Source organism: Ictidomys tridecemlineatus, chromosome 6 (genome assembly GCF_052094955.1).
Source record: "Ictidomys tridecemlineatus isolate mIctTri1 chromosome 6, mIctTri1.hap1, whole genome shotgun sequence".
Lineage (NCBI taxonomy): Eukaryota > Metazoa > Chordata > Mammalia > Rodentia > Sciuridae > Ictidomys > Ictidomys tridecemlineatus.
In genome coordinates this window covers 190272309-190288495 of record NC_135482.1, presented here as the reverse complement: position 1 = coordinate 190288495, position 16187 = coordinate 190272309, and the positions used below count along the sequence as shown (strand labels likewise).

The 16187-nt window shown below is 39.7% G+C and overlaps 1 protein-coding gene across 6 annotated transcripts in view; it reads left to right on the top strand.

Moving 5' to 3' along the window:
* Nalcn (sodium leak channel, non-selective) overlaps positions 1-16187 on the top strand; it is a 313063-nt gene that overhangs the window by 240622 nt on the left and 56254 nt on the right. For all 6 annotated transcript variants that reach the window (XM_078016298.1, XM_078016302.1, XM_078016300.1 and 3 more), the window contains one exon: positions 10258-10331. In XM_078016298.1, coding sequence (XP_077872424.1) covers positions 10258-10331 — 74 coding nt within the window. The remainder of the gene's footprint in view (positions 1-10257; positions 10332-16187) is intronic.

Below are 16187 nucleotides of genomic sequence, written 5' to 3'. Positions count from 1 at the left end.
AAAGGTGTTGCAGAACGTGGGACAGGCCCCCTATCCCTCCCCTCAGGAGGAAGAAGACTGGAGATATGAGATGGAGGCAGGGAAACCCCATGGAAAGGCGTGATGAGCTTGGTGCAGCTGTTGGGAGAAGTCGAAACCAAGCAGTGGCTAACTGTTGCAGGTTCCTAGTCTCATCTGTAGGGATGATTCTTATTTTCAAGGTTTCTTAGGAGAATTAAACAAGACAACATAAGTTAAATGCCAGCACTTACCTGGCACAGCATGCCACGGGCCTCTCAAAGTAGATAGGAAAGGCTACCATCAGTATCCCAAACCCTGAAGTCAGGTTCAGCAAACAGACTCACATGGATCCATCAGGACAAATGACTTAAATTTAACCTTAAGAAGTAACAGGTTAGTTGAGCACAATATATCAATTTTTCATGGTCTGATGGTTGAGTTTTGTTTTTGGTGATATTTCAGTTGCTACCCCCATTGCCTACCCAGTGTCTTGGACTCTCAAGAAGTAAGTCAAATTGTTTTGTAAGATTGACTCTTCACAAAGCCTCAGTCATTGCCATACAATATGTTTGTAATTTTCTAAGTGATTATAGAGTGTTTGATGGTTTGTTCCAGCACATAGCAAGTTACTCATCCTGATCTATAATTTCCAGAATGAACACTTATTAAGAGAGAGAGAGAGAGACAGAGAGAGAGAGAGAGAGAGAGAGAGAGAGAGAGAGAGAGAGAGAGAAGCCTGTTTTATTCTTTAGAGCTTTTGCTCTTATGAAAGAATTTTCTAAAATAATAGCTTAGAAGCTCTTCAGGACCAGTCAAGATATATCTCCAGGAGTGGAGGGGATCATGTAATGCTACCACATAACCCTGTGCTATATCTCAAAGACACAAGGCAGTGTGGTCCCAGGGGAAAGACACCAAATAGGAAGGCCTCATACTCCTCTCTTTAGCTTCAAACTGCTTTAGTAGATAATTGACTTCCCTCTTAGTCACAATAATTAAGAGGAAATGCAGATAAACATGGGATAAAATTAAAGCATTTTTTCCCTCTTTTATTGATCTTTGCAGTAAATTATTGAGCTTAAAGATATGGCTATTCGAGTTCACAGTCTTACTAAAAAATCTGTTTTGAGAAGACCATTACATGCAAACAGTGTGCTATGTTCAGGGTGAAAAAAATATTTTTCTACCTTCAATGAATGAGAACAGGAATTCCCTATCTGTGATTTTTCCTTTTCTTTCTTTTTATTTATTTATGTATTATTATTTTTTTGTAGAACATTGAGTTGTGAAATCATTTTTAGTTTGGAATTATGTCACCTGTGTCCATTCCTTAGGTGTGTGTTCTTTGAGGGTGAAAGGAATATCAGGCTAGAATTAAGAATCTTCTTATAGCCAAGGTGGAAGACTTTTAAGAATTTGCAATACTATCTCAAAGACAGGTATCCAGATAAAGTCACTACATGAATCTCTGAAATATAAATTTATTCTTCTTTTTAAACTTTATTCTCTTTCAAATATGGTTTTTCCTGTAGGTACTTTTCATTGAGTGCCAGGCCAACCTTGGTGTGTTATAACTGTTGCTGATGGCAACGTTCTTGTTATTTGTACCCTAAGTTCAAATGCAACTGAACCAGAATTAGAATTTGAAGTCTGCTTCCTTGCATCACCAAGTGTCACGATTTTAAAATCACAAACAGCTGCATCATTAAAAGCCTCTGACATTCTCTCCAGAATAATAAATCCACACATCCTTTTGATCTCTGCAGGTTTTGAATCTTTGCCTTTATGTTTACATGAGCTATGATCAGAAATCACTTTGTATTCTACGTCTGTAATTAAAACCTACCCAGTATACACCCTTGGTTCTTATCATAAACACCACGTATTGGACATACCTCAGACTTCTTCAGCCACTCAAGGCGCTGCTTGCCTTCCCCTTGCACTGCAGTTACCATTATACCACTCTGGTTGGTATGGAAGTCGTGGGAGATTGGACCCACTCCACAGAGACCCAGACTAAAGCACTGTTATAAAATTCAAGAGCAAAAAAAAAAAAAAATTATGTCAAGTGACTTTCAGTTGTTTAATCTCCAGTTTTAGAAGATTTTTCTATGTATAAAGTGAGTTGACTCAATTCAAAATAAGCATTACTCCCTCAGAATTTGTACCTCATTCACATTTGATATTTTAGGATTAAGTATTTTTTTTACAAAAAAAAAAAGCAAAACAGAAAAGGGAGTAAACATTAAAAGTCGCCTTTTAGTTATGAACTTGATTCATTTTTTAAAATATATTTGAAGCACCTAGACAATGGAGGAACATAAGCTAGACAAGGAAGGTACCGTCTTTATTGGGAACTGTCTATCTGGTGGCCTCCCCGGGAAGGTGAAGGGATGCTTCTTACAGAGGAGAAATCAACTTGTGCTGGTATCCTAGGGCCCAGAGGAAGAAGGAAGTTTTAGGATGTGTGTGTGTGTGTGTATTTAACTCTTGGTGTTTTTGTAGGGTTCAGAATGAAGTTTTGGGGGGCGGTATGTATGTTGTGTGTGCATGAATGTTTTAACTCTTATACTTGGTGTTTTGCAGGGGTCAGAATTTATAATTTTGAAATAAGTTAAGATCAAAAATCTTGACCCATTATTTAAAGTGCCTTTTCGCAAAATTCACGTCTTAGACACATTTCAAAGCTTCCTAACATGACATTATAATGGAATTCACCTTTATGTACATTGTAATAGGACTGTTTTAATCATGGTGCCACCTACATTAATCACCTTTTAAAATTCTTTCTTTCCAAGCATAATGTCAGTTCCATAAAAAGTTTGTTTTATAGAAACCTCTTGCTATATACGTGGTCTGTCATATGCACTTTGATATTAATTTTCAGTGCATAGGTGCATGAAAATTCAAGTAGAGTGAAATGCAGGGCCACCTTCAGCCTATGTAATTTTAAGTAATTGCTTCTTTCCAATTACTGTGTTTCCTGTGGGAGACTTACTCAATAGAGCAGCTCGTTAGAATAATCACGCTACACCTTCCCAGCAGAAGTGGTCGTCAGCAGCCCCTATTCATTGGACCATGGTTCTGTGCTTCATGGGCATATTTTCTTATAACCCTGTTACCATTTATTATGAATCTGTTAATATTTTCAAAGTGAGAAAAGAAAAATAGAGTCACTCAAACTTTTTCCCTGTTAGAAACAGAAATATATTATTAACACTTAAAATCAAGAAACTTAGTGCTTGTGTTGTTCTCTCTCAGGTAAACTTCATGTCTTCATCCTGCAGATGGTAGCTGGGGAGAAGTCATAGTTCTCTGGGTCTAAGCCTTGCAGGATCCCAGAGCAATCCAACATTCCCTGGAAGGTCATGGCTACTCCCAGGTGGCTGAATTACTTGAATTAATATTCTAATTGATTAAAAGTTGTGCTGAATCACTGATTTTAAGGAATCAGTAATGGAAAATATAAGTACTATGATATAACCATGCTGTCCTTAATTTATAGACCTCTTTTGGTGCCTCAGGGTTATTATTCTGATAATCAATTATATATCTGTAGAACAAAAGCAAACATTGGTTAATTTAGATTTCCAATTAGGATTTGGGCTAAGTAAAAAGTTTTTAATATCCGTAGACCAATTATTTCAAGTTGAGCAGGCAATATTTTGTTATAGCGTAGTTTAGAGAAATGTTTTAATGCTATGAAGCCCTGTGACATTTTACACAGACGTCATGATGCAGTGCAGAGCTTTGTACCCTGAAGTTGTGCCATGCAGGATCATACTAATAATGTTGCAATTTTATCACACAGGACCTGAGACACCAATGTTTATGACTCTCAGATTTTTATTTGTAGAAAAGAGATAAAAACTCTTACCTATATAGATTATTTTGAAGATTAAGTTAAATTATGTAGATTAACATCTCAGCACAGATAAAGGAACCAATAAAAATAATAAGGAAGAGGCTTTTGAAATACATATGTAATGGTTGTCTAGTTATTTGTTGTATCACTGGAGAATAGTGTTCTAATTCAAGAGCAGATAATCTAGCCAGGCACAATGGTGCACACCTGTAATCCCAGCGGCTCTGGAGGCTGAGGCAATAGGATTGCGAGTTCAAAGCCAGCCTCAGCAACAGTGAGGTGCTAAGCAACTCAGTGAGACCCTGTCTCTAAATAAAATACAAAATAGGTCTGGGGATGTAGCTCAGTGGTCGAGTACCCCTGAGTTCAATCAATGTACCAATAAAATAAAACAAAAACAGATAATCTATACAACTTAACTATTTACTGTAGTGGGAAGGAATCCTAGACATACACCAAATCAAGATCTTAGAACAGACATCATTTGACCAAAATGTAATGAAATTAGAAACCCAGTGACAAGAAAATAACAAGCCCCCAAAACACCCACACATTTGGAAGTTGAAAAATACTTTCAAATAATCCATAAAGAAGAAAAAGCAATGAAAAAAGAAAAATATCTACAATTGGAAAGTAATGAACTTAATGTATGTCCAACTTATGGGAAGTAGCTAATGGTATTTGTAAAGAGAATATTATAGATTTGAATGCACATCTAGTAAGGGAATAAAGGCATTCAACTCAATAATTAATTAAAATATCACCAAAAAACCCACTAAGATTGCAGAAGGGAATAAATAATAAAAAGTAGGTATTAATCAAATGAGAAGGAAAGAAGAAATAAACAAAATCAACAAACTAGAATTTCCTTTGAAAATAAAAATAAAAGTGATAAACTATATCGAAATTCAAGATGAAGAAAGCAGAGTATCTTCTGGAATGACAGAGGGTTAGCTCAGGTTTTGAATCTCCTTGAATCTCCACATGAACAGGCACAACTCCTAGGTGACAAACCCTAAATCCATTGATAGCAATTTCTACAGAACTAGGTCATCCACTGACCCCATATAAAAAACGGATGCAAACAGACCACTAACCAATGATCTGCATGGCATTGGGGTCCCCTGGGAGGAAACCCAGGTTAGGTACAGCGCATCCAGTGCTTATGAAAAACAGTACTGGGGAGAACAACATCCAGGAGTGAAATCAGAATGGAACAGGCCAGGGCCAGAGTGTGAGGAAAATAGTAGGTCCTGATAAAATGGAGGGCGGGCAGGTGGAGGGATTGGGGAATAGAGTCAGGACTTCCTAGAAAAAAAGCTGCCATACTGGACTTGGAACACTGTGCTAAACCAACTACAGAGGAAGCCCTGGGTTGGAGGAGAAATACAGAACTGTGTGGGAAACCTGACTGTGCACAGAAATGAGCAAGAAAAATATCAAAGTCAAGTTCCCTATAAAAGTTATTATAAGGAAAAAAACCCACCAAGCACACCATAAAGACGTGCCCATAAATAGCTCAACCTGTAGCATTCTGTTCCAAAATGAGTTAAAAGACATTAAGAACTGCATAAGATTGAAAAGACAACCTGGAGAAGATTTGGAAAAACTCAGAAAATGAAGTGCTGAATGTAGGAAGAAATGATAAATAAAAATAACGGAGAAATATAAAAGGACTGGGTACCGCAGATGATGCCCTTAGAGAAATGGAAAGAAGAAATTTCTGTAAAACAATTAAGAAACAGGTGAAAGTAGTTTTCAAGAAAATGACAAAACAAAGAAAGTCATATGGGGTCACCATTTCTATCCAGGAGGCCCAAAGGGACACCACAGCACGAGAGCAGAACAGGTAGCAAACGTGAAATAAAACAGACCTGAACCTCCGTGTCAAAGGTGCTCCCCATGAGCCTGAGAACCCCAAGGGCAAGACATGCCCCAGACGACCTCCAAGACTTTACATTTTAAAAAATTATTTTGATATCTGGCCCCAAACAACAACAAGGAGAGATCATTGGATTAACATCAGACTTCCCAACAGCAATGCTTTATATCAGAACAAACTAATCTACACAGGATTCCAGGGGAGCCATACATGAGCTAGGCTTTTTACATCCAGGGAAACTGAGTTTCCAATTCCAAAGGACGGAGCTGTGATCCCGATGTCACTATGGAAACGATGTCGTATGGAAGGAAGGCTGTTCCCTTGAGCCCCTCCTGGGAGGCGCTAGGACACATGCGTCAGACAGCCCAGAGAACTCCAGAAGTGACTCAGATGATGACATGGGGGGATGAGCGGTGTCTTGTGTAAGAGCTGAGACCACAGGAGCACTGAGCTGGAAGTACGGCTGTCAGCTGCTCGCTGTCACCTGTGGAGCAGCACAGAGGTACCGACGAGGAGAATGGGAAGAAAGTACACAAACACTTCAGCGGTCACTCGTCATCTTGATTGTGTCAGGTGTCATTGTTCCCAGACTATTGCCTGTGAAATGTGAAATAAAAATTTGTAAATTATTAAGAAATAATCTAATTCTATCATCCCTGGTGTCCTTGATAATCAAGAGTGGAGATGTGGGAAGAGAAAGTGGCATAGATGTCATGTAGGAAAGCCTAGGGAAGGTCCCCATGTCTTAAATTTAAACTAAACTATCAGAATCTGTTTGGACCAAGTCCTGGAAATGGGGACCAAATCAGTAGAAATGAGCCCTGTTGGATCTAGATGATGCTTTTGCAAAACCATTTTCCAGTAAATAAACCAGGACTTCTTGGAGAAAATCACTGATTTGGAATAGAAAGCATGTATGTGACCTTGGGGCACCTTGCCACACCTGACATCAGGGAAACTTCACCAACTTCTACTAGGGTCATGTCACAAGAATCCCTGGGCCCACTTGAAAAGGCTTCCAGTGAGCACTTGAGATGATTGGACCTATAATAAGAACAGCAATTGCAATGGACTGAAGTCGGTCACATGAGTTTAAACTTGGAGTTCATAGTATTCTAAAAACAGTAATTAGCTAACTTAAGCAGACAACCCATTAAGTACATTAAAACTAACGTGAAGGTCAAGAGTCAAGCATTTATCTTGCCTTTCCCATCAGAAATGTACCACTTGGTAGCCAAACTCTACAGGAAAGAAAGTACATCACTAAAAGAAAACATCCAACTAATAAATGAAAATGAAATGATGGCTTTGCAGACTGAAGGAATTGATGGAACCAGGCAGTGTTCACTGGTTCTATTAATGTCAGGAAGAGAGACGCCCAGACAGCAGGTGCCTTCTGATGAGAAAACAGACTCCGCCTAAGGCCCTGCCAACCTCTGGACCCAATGGCAATTTGTGGAAAATGCAGAGGACAGGAGTGCATTCAGCTATATTAGATTATGCACTGGGGAAGATCCAGGTTCTGAAGCTACAGATGAAATGTCCCAGGTTCTTTGATTTAAAAGTCATTATTTAAAGATCACCAGAGCCAACCATCAGTAAGTCCTTCAAGTCAGGATTAATCAGTCACAAATAACTCTCTGCACATGGAGTTGAACTTCCTGGATCTTGAGTTCTGGGTTAAAGTGCATAGTTCTGAGAACATGTTTACAATTAAAAGTTTCAGACTTTAAAAACATCATCTGTGAATTATTTGAACTTTAATTTATTAGTTTTGATGGTTAATCCAGTCAAGGAATTGTTCTTTTGGCGAGTTGAGTGTTTTAGGTTTGTAAACATAAAACATAAAATCTATAAAATAATGTATAAAATAAAAATAAAATCTATATTAAAAAGGTCTTTTAAAACTAATTTTTTGTCATTCTCAATGAAAACAGTATGTGTCATCCATCCCATTCTTTTTACTCCTACATCTCTGATATATTTAGATGCAAAGTGAGCAGTTACTGATTCTTTTTAGCTGCAATTTACAATTTCAGATCTAAAATTGCTTTTTTCCTTTGTGAAATGAATCTGTTTAATGCTATGAGTATGCATCTGCATATGGCTGTCAGTATCTCTTAGGGCCAGAAGAGGGCACTGCAGAGCAGTGTAGCCCTGAGCTCCTTGTAACAAGCAGAATCTGAGAATGTCCTTTGCTAAAAGATACACCCAAAACTTTATAACACCAAGAAAAACTGAAGGGATAATGAGATAATCACTATAGGCCTCATTCACCAGAAAAAAAAGGCTGTTAAAACATCTATCTATGTAAATGCATATCTAGTGTATCAAATATATGTCTATCAAGCACAATACACATCTCTTCTTTCTTCCTTCAGGTACATTCCAAGGTTGAACCTGAAGCTTTTCTGTTCCTACTTCCTCTGCCATCAGTTATAAAAGCAGTTCTCAAGCACTCCCTTGTACACATTAATGCTGTATTTTGTTTTAATCAGCTCGAATTTAGGATAAAGTGGATGTGAGGCCTTTTAGTAATTTTATGTGGTGCAGGAATCATTTGGAAAGCACTGTACTAGATATTATCCCAAAGGCTCTTCCCCATGTGAAGAGCATGGTTTCAGCATCAGCTACTCTACCTGCAGTTAGGTCAGTAGGTTCAGGCAGGAAGAGACCTAGGCCTGTCCTTGACCTTGAGGATGAATGAAGAACGGTGGGATCTGCAATCCTCTCCTAAGGCTGCCTGTCACAGGGGCTCAGTAGGGGACCTGTCTCCTCATTGAGTGGGTTTGTAGGTGTCACCAGAGCAGAGGCTCCACCAGGAGGGGAGCCTTACAGCTCTCTTGGGTTTCTGGAAGCCACTGTGAGCAGTAATCCTTAGGAAATGTCCAAACAGCTCAGGGAGAAAGCAAATCAGTGCCCAAAGTCCCCTCTTGAGAAGAGGGGACAAGATGTATGACACATCACTGTGAATAGCCTTTTATATGCTAATGTGCAAATATAACTCCTAAATAAATGGCATCCACTCTTGTCTCCTTGTCTGCACATTACTTTATTCTCCTAGGGGGTTCTAGTGAATAAGGAAACCGATTCAGTTTTCATGTTTAAAAAATAAATAAATAACAAAACACTTTTGCTGCCTAGACGTGTAAGGGAGAAATCACCAATGTGTTCAATGAGCCTGCTCTTCATTACAGATCTGCTAGGAAGCAATGAAAATTGTGTGGTAAATTGTGGTATTACTTAGGCTCTCAGTTGTGTTTGAAAAGGCCAGTTTGGATCCTGGCTCTTTCCCAGCCATGGCTACATGGACATATTGGATGGATGTCATTGCATTTGTTTATAGGCTGTTTTGAGGATTAGGCCTTGGTGGCTTTGTGTCTCAACTTAAATGGTGCTTGTGGTAAAGAAACCAGATGGTCTGTTTTAGGTGAATGCAGAGTTTTCTTGTTTTCTGCTTTTCCCTCAAATTTACTGGAAACACAGTTTGCTTTACAGTGTTTTCCCTACTCACTTTGCTTAAAAGGCCCCCTACCATAACACTCACATAGAGAATTTGCACCAAATTAATTTGCCTGGTACATACATTTATGAACTTAACCACTGCCACCTGTGCCTGTAGAAGTTATTCGAGGTCGGTTCCCACTTCTTCAGTAAAGTCATTGCTAACTCTGTCAGACACTTGTTGTCCCCCAGCCAAAGTGCAAAGCTCCTCTCATCTTTTCCACTGTACTAATTGTCCAGTTCTTGGCCATCCGCCATATTGTACTTTTCCCTAATCAAGTGTCCTGCTCTGTCCTGCCTTACTGGGCTGTTCAATTCTAAAGTCCAAGAACTCTGTCTCCCATCCATCCTTTCCCTCTACTGATCACCAATATGGTGCAAAGTGCTGAGGAAACCTTATCCCTCCATGACAACCAGCAGGTCATGGTCTAGTCTGACTGCTGGAGGTACACTTTTGGGTTATTTGTTCTTGGGAATCTACCCAGAGACGTGATGGTGTGCTTCTTGTTCTCTTTCTTCTCTGGAATAGTTTACCAGCATTAACTTGGGGGAAACCTCGAAGGCCTCCCTCATTTGCTTCTGTGCTAATAGACAAAGCAACTCCTAAACTAGTGTTCAGATTAGTATTGGATCCCAGGCTAAGCACTGGGATTGTGGATTGGAGAACATTTTTCTAAGTAATAGTGAATGAGGAGTCCAACATTAGTCTCACATTAAGTTCTTTGGAAACCAAAGAACCTCTTCAGAGAAAGGGAAGCATCATTACCAGTGACACACAGCCTGTGCATCATCCCACAACTGTGGAAATGCAGCCCCACAGGATTGTTTGCAGTTTTGCTCCAATGAAAATGAAAATAGAAAAGAATATGAAATTGTAGAATAATCACATAATGAAGCTTTAGTGAAAAACATGTTTAATGTTTTAATAATGTCATCTCTCTAATGATTTTTCAGTATGTTATTCTTTTACATTCCAAAACTAAAATTATGATTTTATAATTTTCAGCTTCGCAAGTCTGTTTTCAGCATCAGAGCAAGGAACCTTCTGGAAAAGGAGACTGCGGTCACTAAAATCTTAAGGTAAAACCAAAATGTGTTGATATATGCTCAAAGATACGTAGAATTAAGCAAAAAAGAGGTTTCTTTTTAAGTGAACCAATTTTCAATTTTCTGTGGATCAACAAACATACTTTCTGTTAGATAGGAGGTTTGAGTAAGTATACACTTATATACAATGTCAACAACATTACTAATGTCTTTGCTGAAAAAGTAGTATTTCATTAGCAAATTAGGCCATTTCTTTCTTTCATGTATTTAAACATAAATTATAAAAACATTTATAAAAATATTTAAATAACCATTATCATTATAGCCTCTTTTGTGATACCTAAAGGAAAAATCATGATCTGGAAAAAAAATGGTAAGCAAGTCAGACTTTTAAAGCAATTATGATTTTTAATCTACTAATCAAGTTATTAAAAGTCTATTAAGAGTTGAAAGCATACCCATCTTAGAATGATTATGAAAACATGTCATTATTTTAATGCCACTTCTAAAACATGTCTTGAAGTGAAGAATCAATACGAAAAATTAAACTTATTTAAACATATAAGGCTATGTTATAATACAGAGTAATTTGATGAGTATAAAATCCATACGCATTTGGAATATCACTTATTGCTGCGTATATTATGTGAACACATGTAAATGGCACAACCAGATATTTGGAGTTGAAGGTAGGAGGGCTGACAAGGTGAACAGACATATCATACCAGGAGGGTCTCTCCAAACTCATGGTGAGTGGAAGAAGATAGACTCAGGTACTAAGTTCATTCATAGGAATGGTCATGAAAGCATTTGCCTGGACTGTCTATTACTGTAACTCAGAAGCCTGTAATGAGAAAATAAAGCTAAGTATATATGAGAACTATATTTGCATTTTAATGTTACCTGAAATTTGTGTGTAAAAAACAAATATTCTACCTAATGAAGACTGTGTCCTATGAATTCCCTCTCCATTGGTGAACATTCATGCACAGAGTTGCAGTAACTTTTACAAAATGAGAATAAATACTTAGGATTTATCTCTTCACCACAAAATATGAAGAGACAACTGTGAAAGGTCTCATTGAAATATGCAGTCTGGGTCCCAACCTGAGTTTGTCTGTCTCGCTGGTCACCCCACCCTGTTGTTACCATGGAGACATGCCATGAGGTCTGCCTTGACTGCTTCAATCTCCAGAATCACTACTCAAGCTCCCTGTACCAGACAAGTTCATGATGGGGTTCTACAGGAAAATGTGCTGGTCCTCTCAGTAGGAAGAAACCCTCCCCGGGAATTGTAATATTCTGAGTCCGACAGAGGACCCACCTGACCTTCCCCAATGGTCCAGATCAACTGCCATCCAGAGATCGAGCCGTACCTAGGGTACCTGTGACTTTCCCAGGCAGAGGCAGACACTGGTTCTTGTGAGAAACATGTCCCCAGGCTTCACTTCCCTGGGCTCACACCTTATAACCAATCTGCTGCTTTCCTTCTCCACCCTGTCATGATTTGAGTCTGGAATGTCCCCAGAACTTTGATTGTTAAGGCTTGTTGGCCAGGGAAGCAGTGAGCAGAGAGGGGATTTGGGCAGTCTTCAACCTCACCAGTGGATTAGCCCATGTGATGAATCAATGAATTGAATGGACTGCTGAGAGGAGGTGTTGACTGTAGGCAGCTGAGGTGTGGCTGGGGACATGCCTTTAAGGACTATCTCCTGTCTCTGGCCTTTCCCTTTTTGTCAATCTGTCTATCTATCCATCATCTATCTGTCTATCCATCCATCCATCTATCTTAGTTCCCAGCTCCATGAGCTGACAGCTTCCTCCCGTGTCCTTCCTCACCATGTCGGCCTCACCTCAGGCCCAAAGCAGGAGCTAACTGATCATAAACTGAAACCTCTAAACCATGAGCCAAAATGAATCTTGCCCCCTCTAAGTTGTTCGGGTAATTTTGGTCACAGGGACAGAAAGCTGAAAACAAACCCCCTTTCTTTCTTTACCTCCATCAGTTTACAAGAGAACGGTGAAACTCACCCCTCCAGGAACTAGGATATGGGACGGGGACTGAGGTTCTCTGGACGGCCACACAAGGAAGGGGCAGGCCCCTCGGGGCTGTCTCCAGGAGGCGTGGCCTTATTGTTTTCCAGGTGACCTTTAATTGGAAGCTTCCTTCCAGACTTCACCTACCTTAGAATCAGGCAATTGAGATCACAGAGTTGTCACAAGGAACGTGTTAACATGTCATTTGTTTTGAAAAAAAAAAGTTAGACAGGTTCTGTTGATTGGTTTGACAATGAAGAAAGACTCAATAGTGCCCAATGTCACATATTTGAGTGAATTATAAGGATGAAACTGGTCCATGTTTGCTTAAAAATCCTATTCAATACATCATAATGCCAGGAATTACATTCTTTACTTCTGTAAAGAAACTTAACAGGCAACTTTTAAAAATATTTTTTAGTTGTTGATGGACCTTTATTTTAATCATTTATTTATATGTGGTGCTGAGAATCGAACCCAGTGCCTCACACGTGTGAGGCAAACGCTCTACCACTGAGCCACAATCCCAGCCCTTAATAGTCCATTTTTAAAGGTACAGAAGTTTAGAAAATTGGGGGGAGGGAAATAAAATTATGGTGTATGTGAAGAAAACATTTAAAACACCTTAGGGAATATGGACCCCCCTCAAACCTGCCCAACAATTGTATGATTTGAGGGATACCCAGATACAAAGTACTTTAGAACATCCCACACACTTCAAAATGAGAAGAACTCCTTACGCTCTTGGCTGCTTTGCCCTGTGAATTACCGGACATAAAAGGCTACAGTTTGAAGAAAAAAAAAAAAAGTAGAATCTATTCAAAATACAAATTTGATTCTTTAGAAAATTTCCTCCTGTTTCATTTGTAAAAATGGTTTCCTCGTTGCTGCCTCTGTAAACTGATACCTTTTGGGGGAATAGCCAACTTTTACCACTTTACTAGTCCTGCTCCTAGTAGTAATGTTAGTAATAATGATGCCGATACCTGCATCATACCTGCCTCCTGGTGTAATCCCTTAGTTACAAAGTCATGAATAGATTGGGTCCCTGGGCATTGCTGTGTGCTGTTTTCCCAGGAACAACAACAACTAATAAAAAAAAATAAGGGGAAAATTGAAAGAAGAAAACGTCTGTGACAGCCCCAGGGCCCTGATGCGGATACCTGCCAGAAGCGGGAAAGTAAGAAACGCTTTTTTCACTGTCTCCTTTGGCCCCTGGGCTCTGGCTTTCCCTCCACCTGTTAAACCTTGCCAGGGCTCTTGGGGAACCTGGAAGTGGCCTCTTCTGGGACCATTTGCACTCTTAAAGGAAGGAAGGGCTGAGAGACAGGATGCAGTTTAGTCTTTTGGTGGATGAATCTGCCCTGGTTCACGCAAAGGAAGTCTGGCAGGGTCTAATGTTTAAGTGTCCTGTCCTCAACTTTCCTAGATGTTTTTTTTTTTTCCTTCATAGAATTATTGTCTTTAGTGTCTCTGAAGGTCTCACCAAGCGACAGGTAAGAAAAGTACAGGGAGACCTGGGAAAAGACCTCACCTGAGTCATTCTGGTACAGCTTGGCACTTGTCCTGATTTGGGTGCAGATAAAGTAACTTTAAGCCAGTATGAGATGTTAGTGTCTTTAAACTAACTTCCACAAAATAATGAGTATTTGGAGAAAATAAAACAAAGCAGATCCCTGTGGCGAGGTGTGCAGAGCCTTTCTGTGTGGACTGGTAATTTGTCTGTGAACTCTCAGTTCGCTCGAAGGAAGGTGGGAGTCCAAGGGTGCCTCCAGGCCTGACCCAGAGCCCTGGGCAGTGTCTCTCTTGCTCCTCTGTCACCTCAAGAAACTCCCTGATCTCACCCTCAGTTTTCCCATCTGCACTTGTGGAGGAGACTTTCCAGAAAGTTCCGTCTGACTGACCTGTTGATTGGGCGGGGTGAGATTTAGCTCTTCCTGCAGTGCAGACCACTGCTCCAACAGCAGGAAGCCTCTAGCTCGGGGCTGGGAATGTGTAAGGGCTTGGTAAGCTGCAGAGCTGGTGGCAGACTCTGGGGCTGTCCAGCACACACACCAGGCAGCAGGTACCTGCTCCTGACACTTTTTTTCCTTCTGGGCCTTTTGGGCCTTTTGGTCTTTAACTCTATGTGTGCATTACCTTTAAAAAACAAGTACAACTGAGGCTTAGAAACAACATCCAGAAGTGCCCAGCAATACTGGGCCCCAGGGAGAAGCACCTTGACGGGAGTCTTGATGATCCAGTTACTTTTAGGTGATGGGTTGACCAGTGGAATGAACGACTCACAGTCTAGAGGAGAGGCCTGTGCCAGCAGCTGTAGCTCAGACGAATGGATCTGGGGCACGCGCTTGCAGCTGACAGTGGAACAGCACCAACAGTAACAGCTCGCCTTCCTCCATGCGAAGTCCCATTGATGTAGAGGCCTCGGTTCTCTCCCAGTGGTTAAGCTGTGGGGCTGCTGGAAGTTTCCGTCCTCAGGGGAATCATTGCCAATATCCATCTTCCAGTTGAAATAGGATTCATATTATCTCAGCAAAAAGTGTCTATATACATTACCACAAGCAGGAAATTCCATCCATGAAGGAAAGCCTCAGAGAGAAAAGGCCCTGGAGTCTGAGAATGTATGTCACTCTTTGATGGAGTCACCTATTCCTATGCATAATAATCTTTAATTCATGTTCTTGCAGTTATAACTTTCAAAAAAATGGTGTTTCGAGAAATATAATTTCTGCCTCTACTTGAGAACACTTTGATGAGAAAATGGTGAGCCATTTGTGACATCTTGCGAATGCTGCAGGGCTTAGGTGAAGGTGACCCAGTGGCCAGACAGACATCTGTGCTGAGCACTGTGAGAGGAAGGATGTTCCACTGTCTCAATTATAAAATCCAAAGTTGCTAGACTCTGCCGTTCAGCTCCACTGAAGAAGACTCCCTTCACACGGCAATGACCTTTTCTCTGTATCAGAAGAAATCAAAAATAAATAGCAGTGTGTTTTCAATGCCCCACTACCTCCACGGAGACTTCCTCTAATTCAAAGCTCTGAAATGGAGCAAAAATGCATTATCATCCCTTCGAGGCTCAGTGAATAGGGAAATGTCAAAATAAAATAATTAAACATGTACATTACTTTCCAAAGTTCCATCCAGCCATGAGAACCTCATTAGCTAGGGGTATCTTTATAACCTTGCTGAGTGTCCAGTCTCTGTGACACTGGTATTCTGGAATTTCCATTTACAGCATAATTTCCCTTGACATGCACTTGTTGTGATAATTTTTGTAGATCTAAGGAATACTCTTTAATTGAGTGCTATTGTTAAGGGTAATTAATATAATATGTGAGTTTAGTTTATCTCTTATTTATCATTTGAACAGAATTATTATTATTGACCACAAAGGCTACATATATATTACTTAAATATATTTAAAATCACTATACATTTTAAAAATGACATTTGCCAGATTTTCCTTAGCTAGTATCTGAATTGCAGTAATCAAAATATTTTATATTTTATTGAGAGAGTATTTTATTTCTAGATTATTTTTAAATAAACCCAAAAGTGAATATAATAGCCCTATGGATTAGGAGGCCTACTATGAATTTTAGCAGAGAGATTCAAGGAAAAAAACATTTGTGATAAACATTATTTTTTTAGAGCAGTTTTACATTCAGTACAAAATTGAGTGACAATATAATGATTTCCCATATACCTCCCACCCCACACAGAAACACTCTCCCTACCATCAACAGTCCCTATCAAAGTGGTACATTTTTTATAATCAAGGGACCTGCTTTGATACACCGAGAACATCAGAGTCCATAATTTATATCAGCTAGACTTCATGGTGTTGTA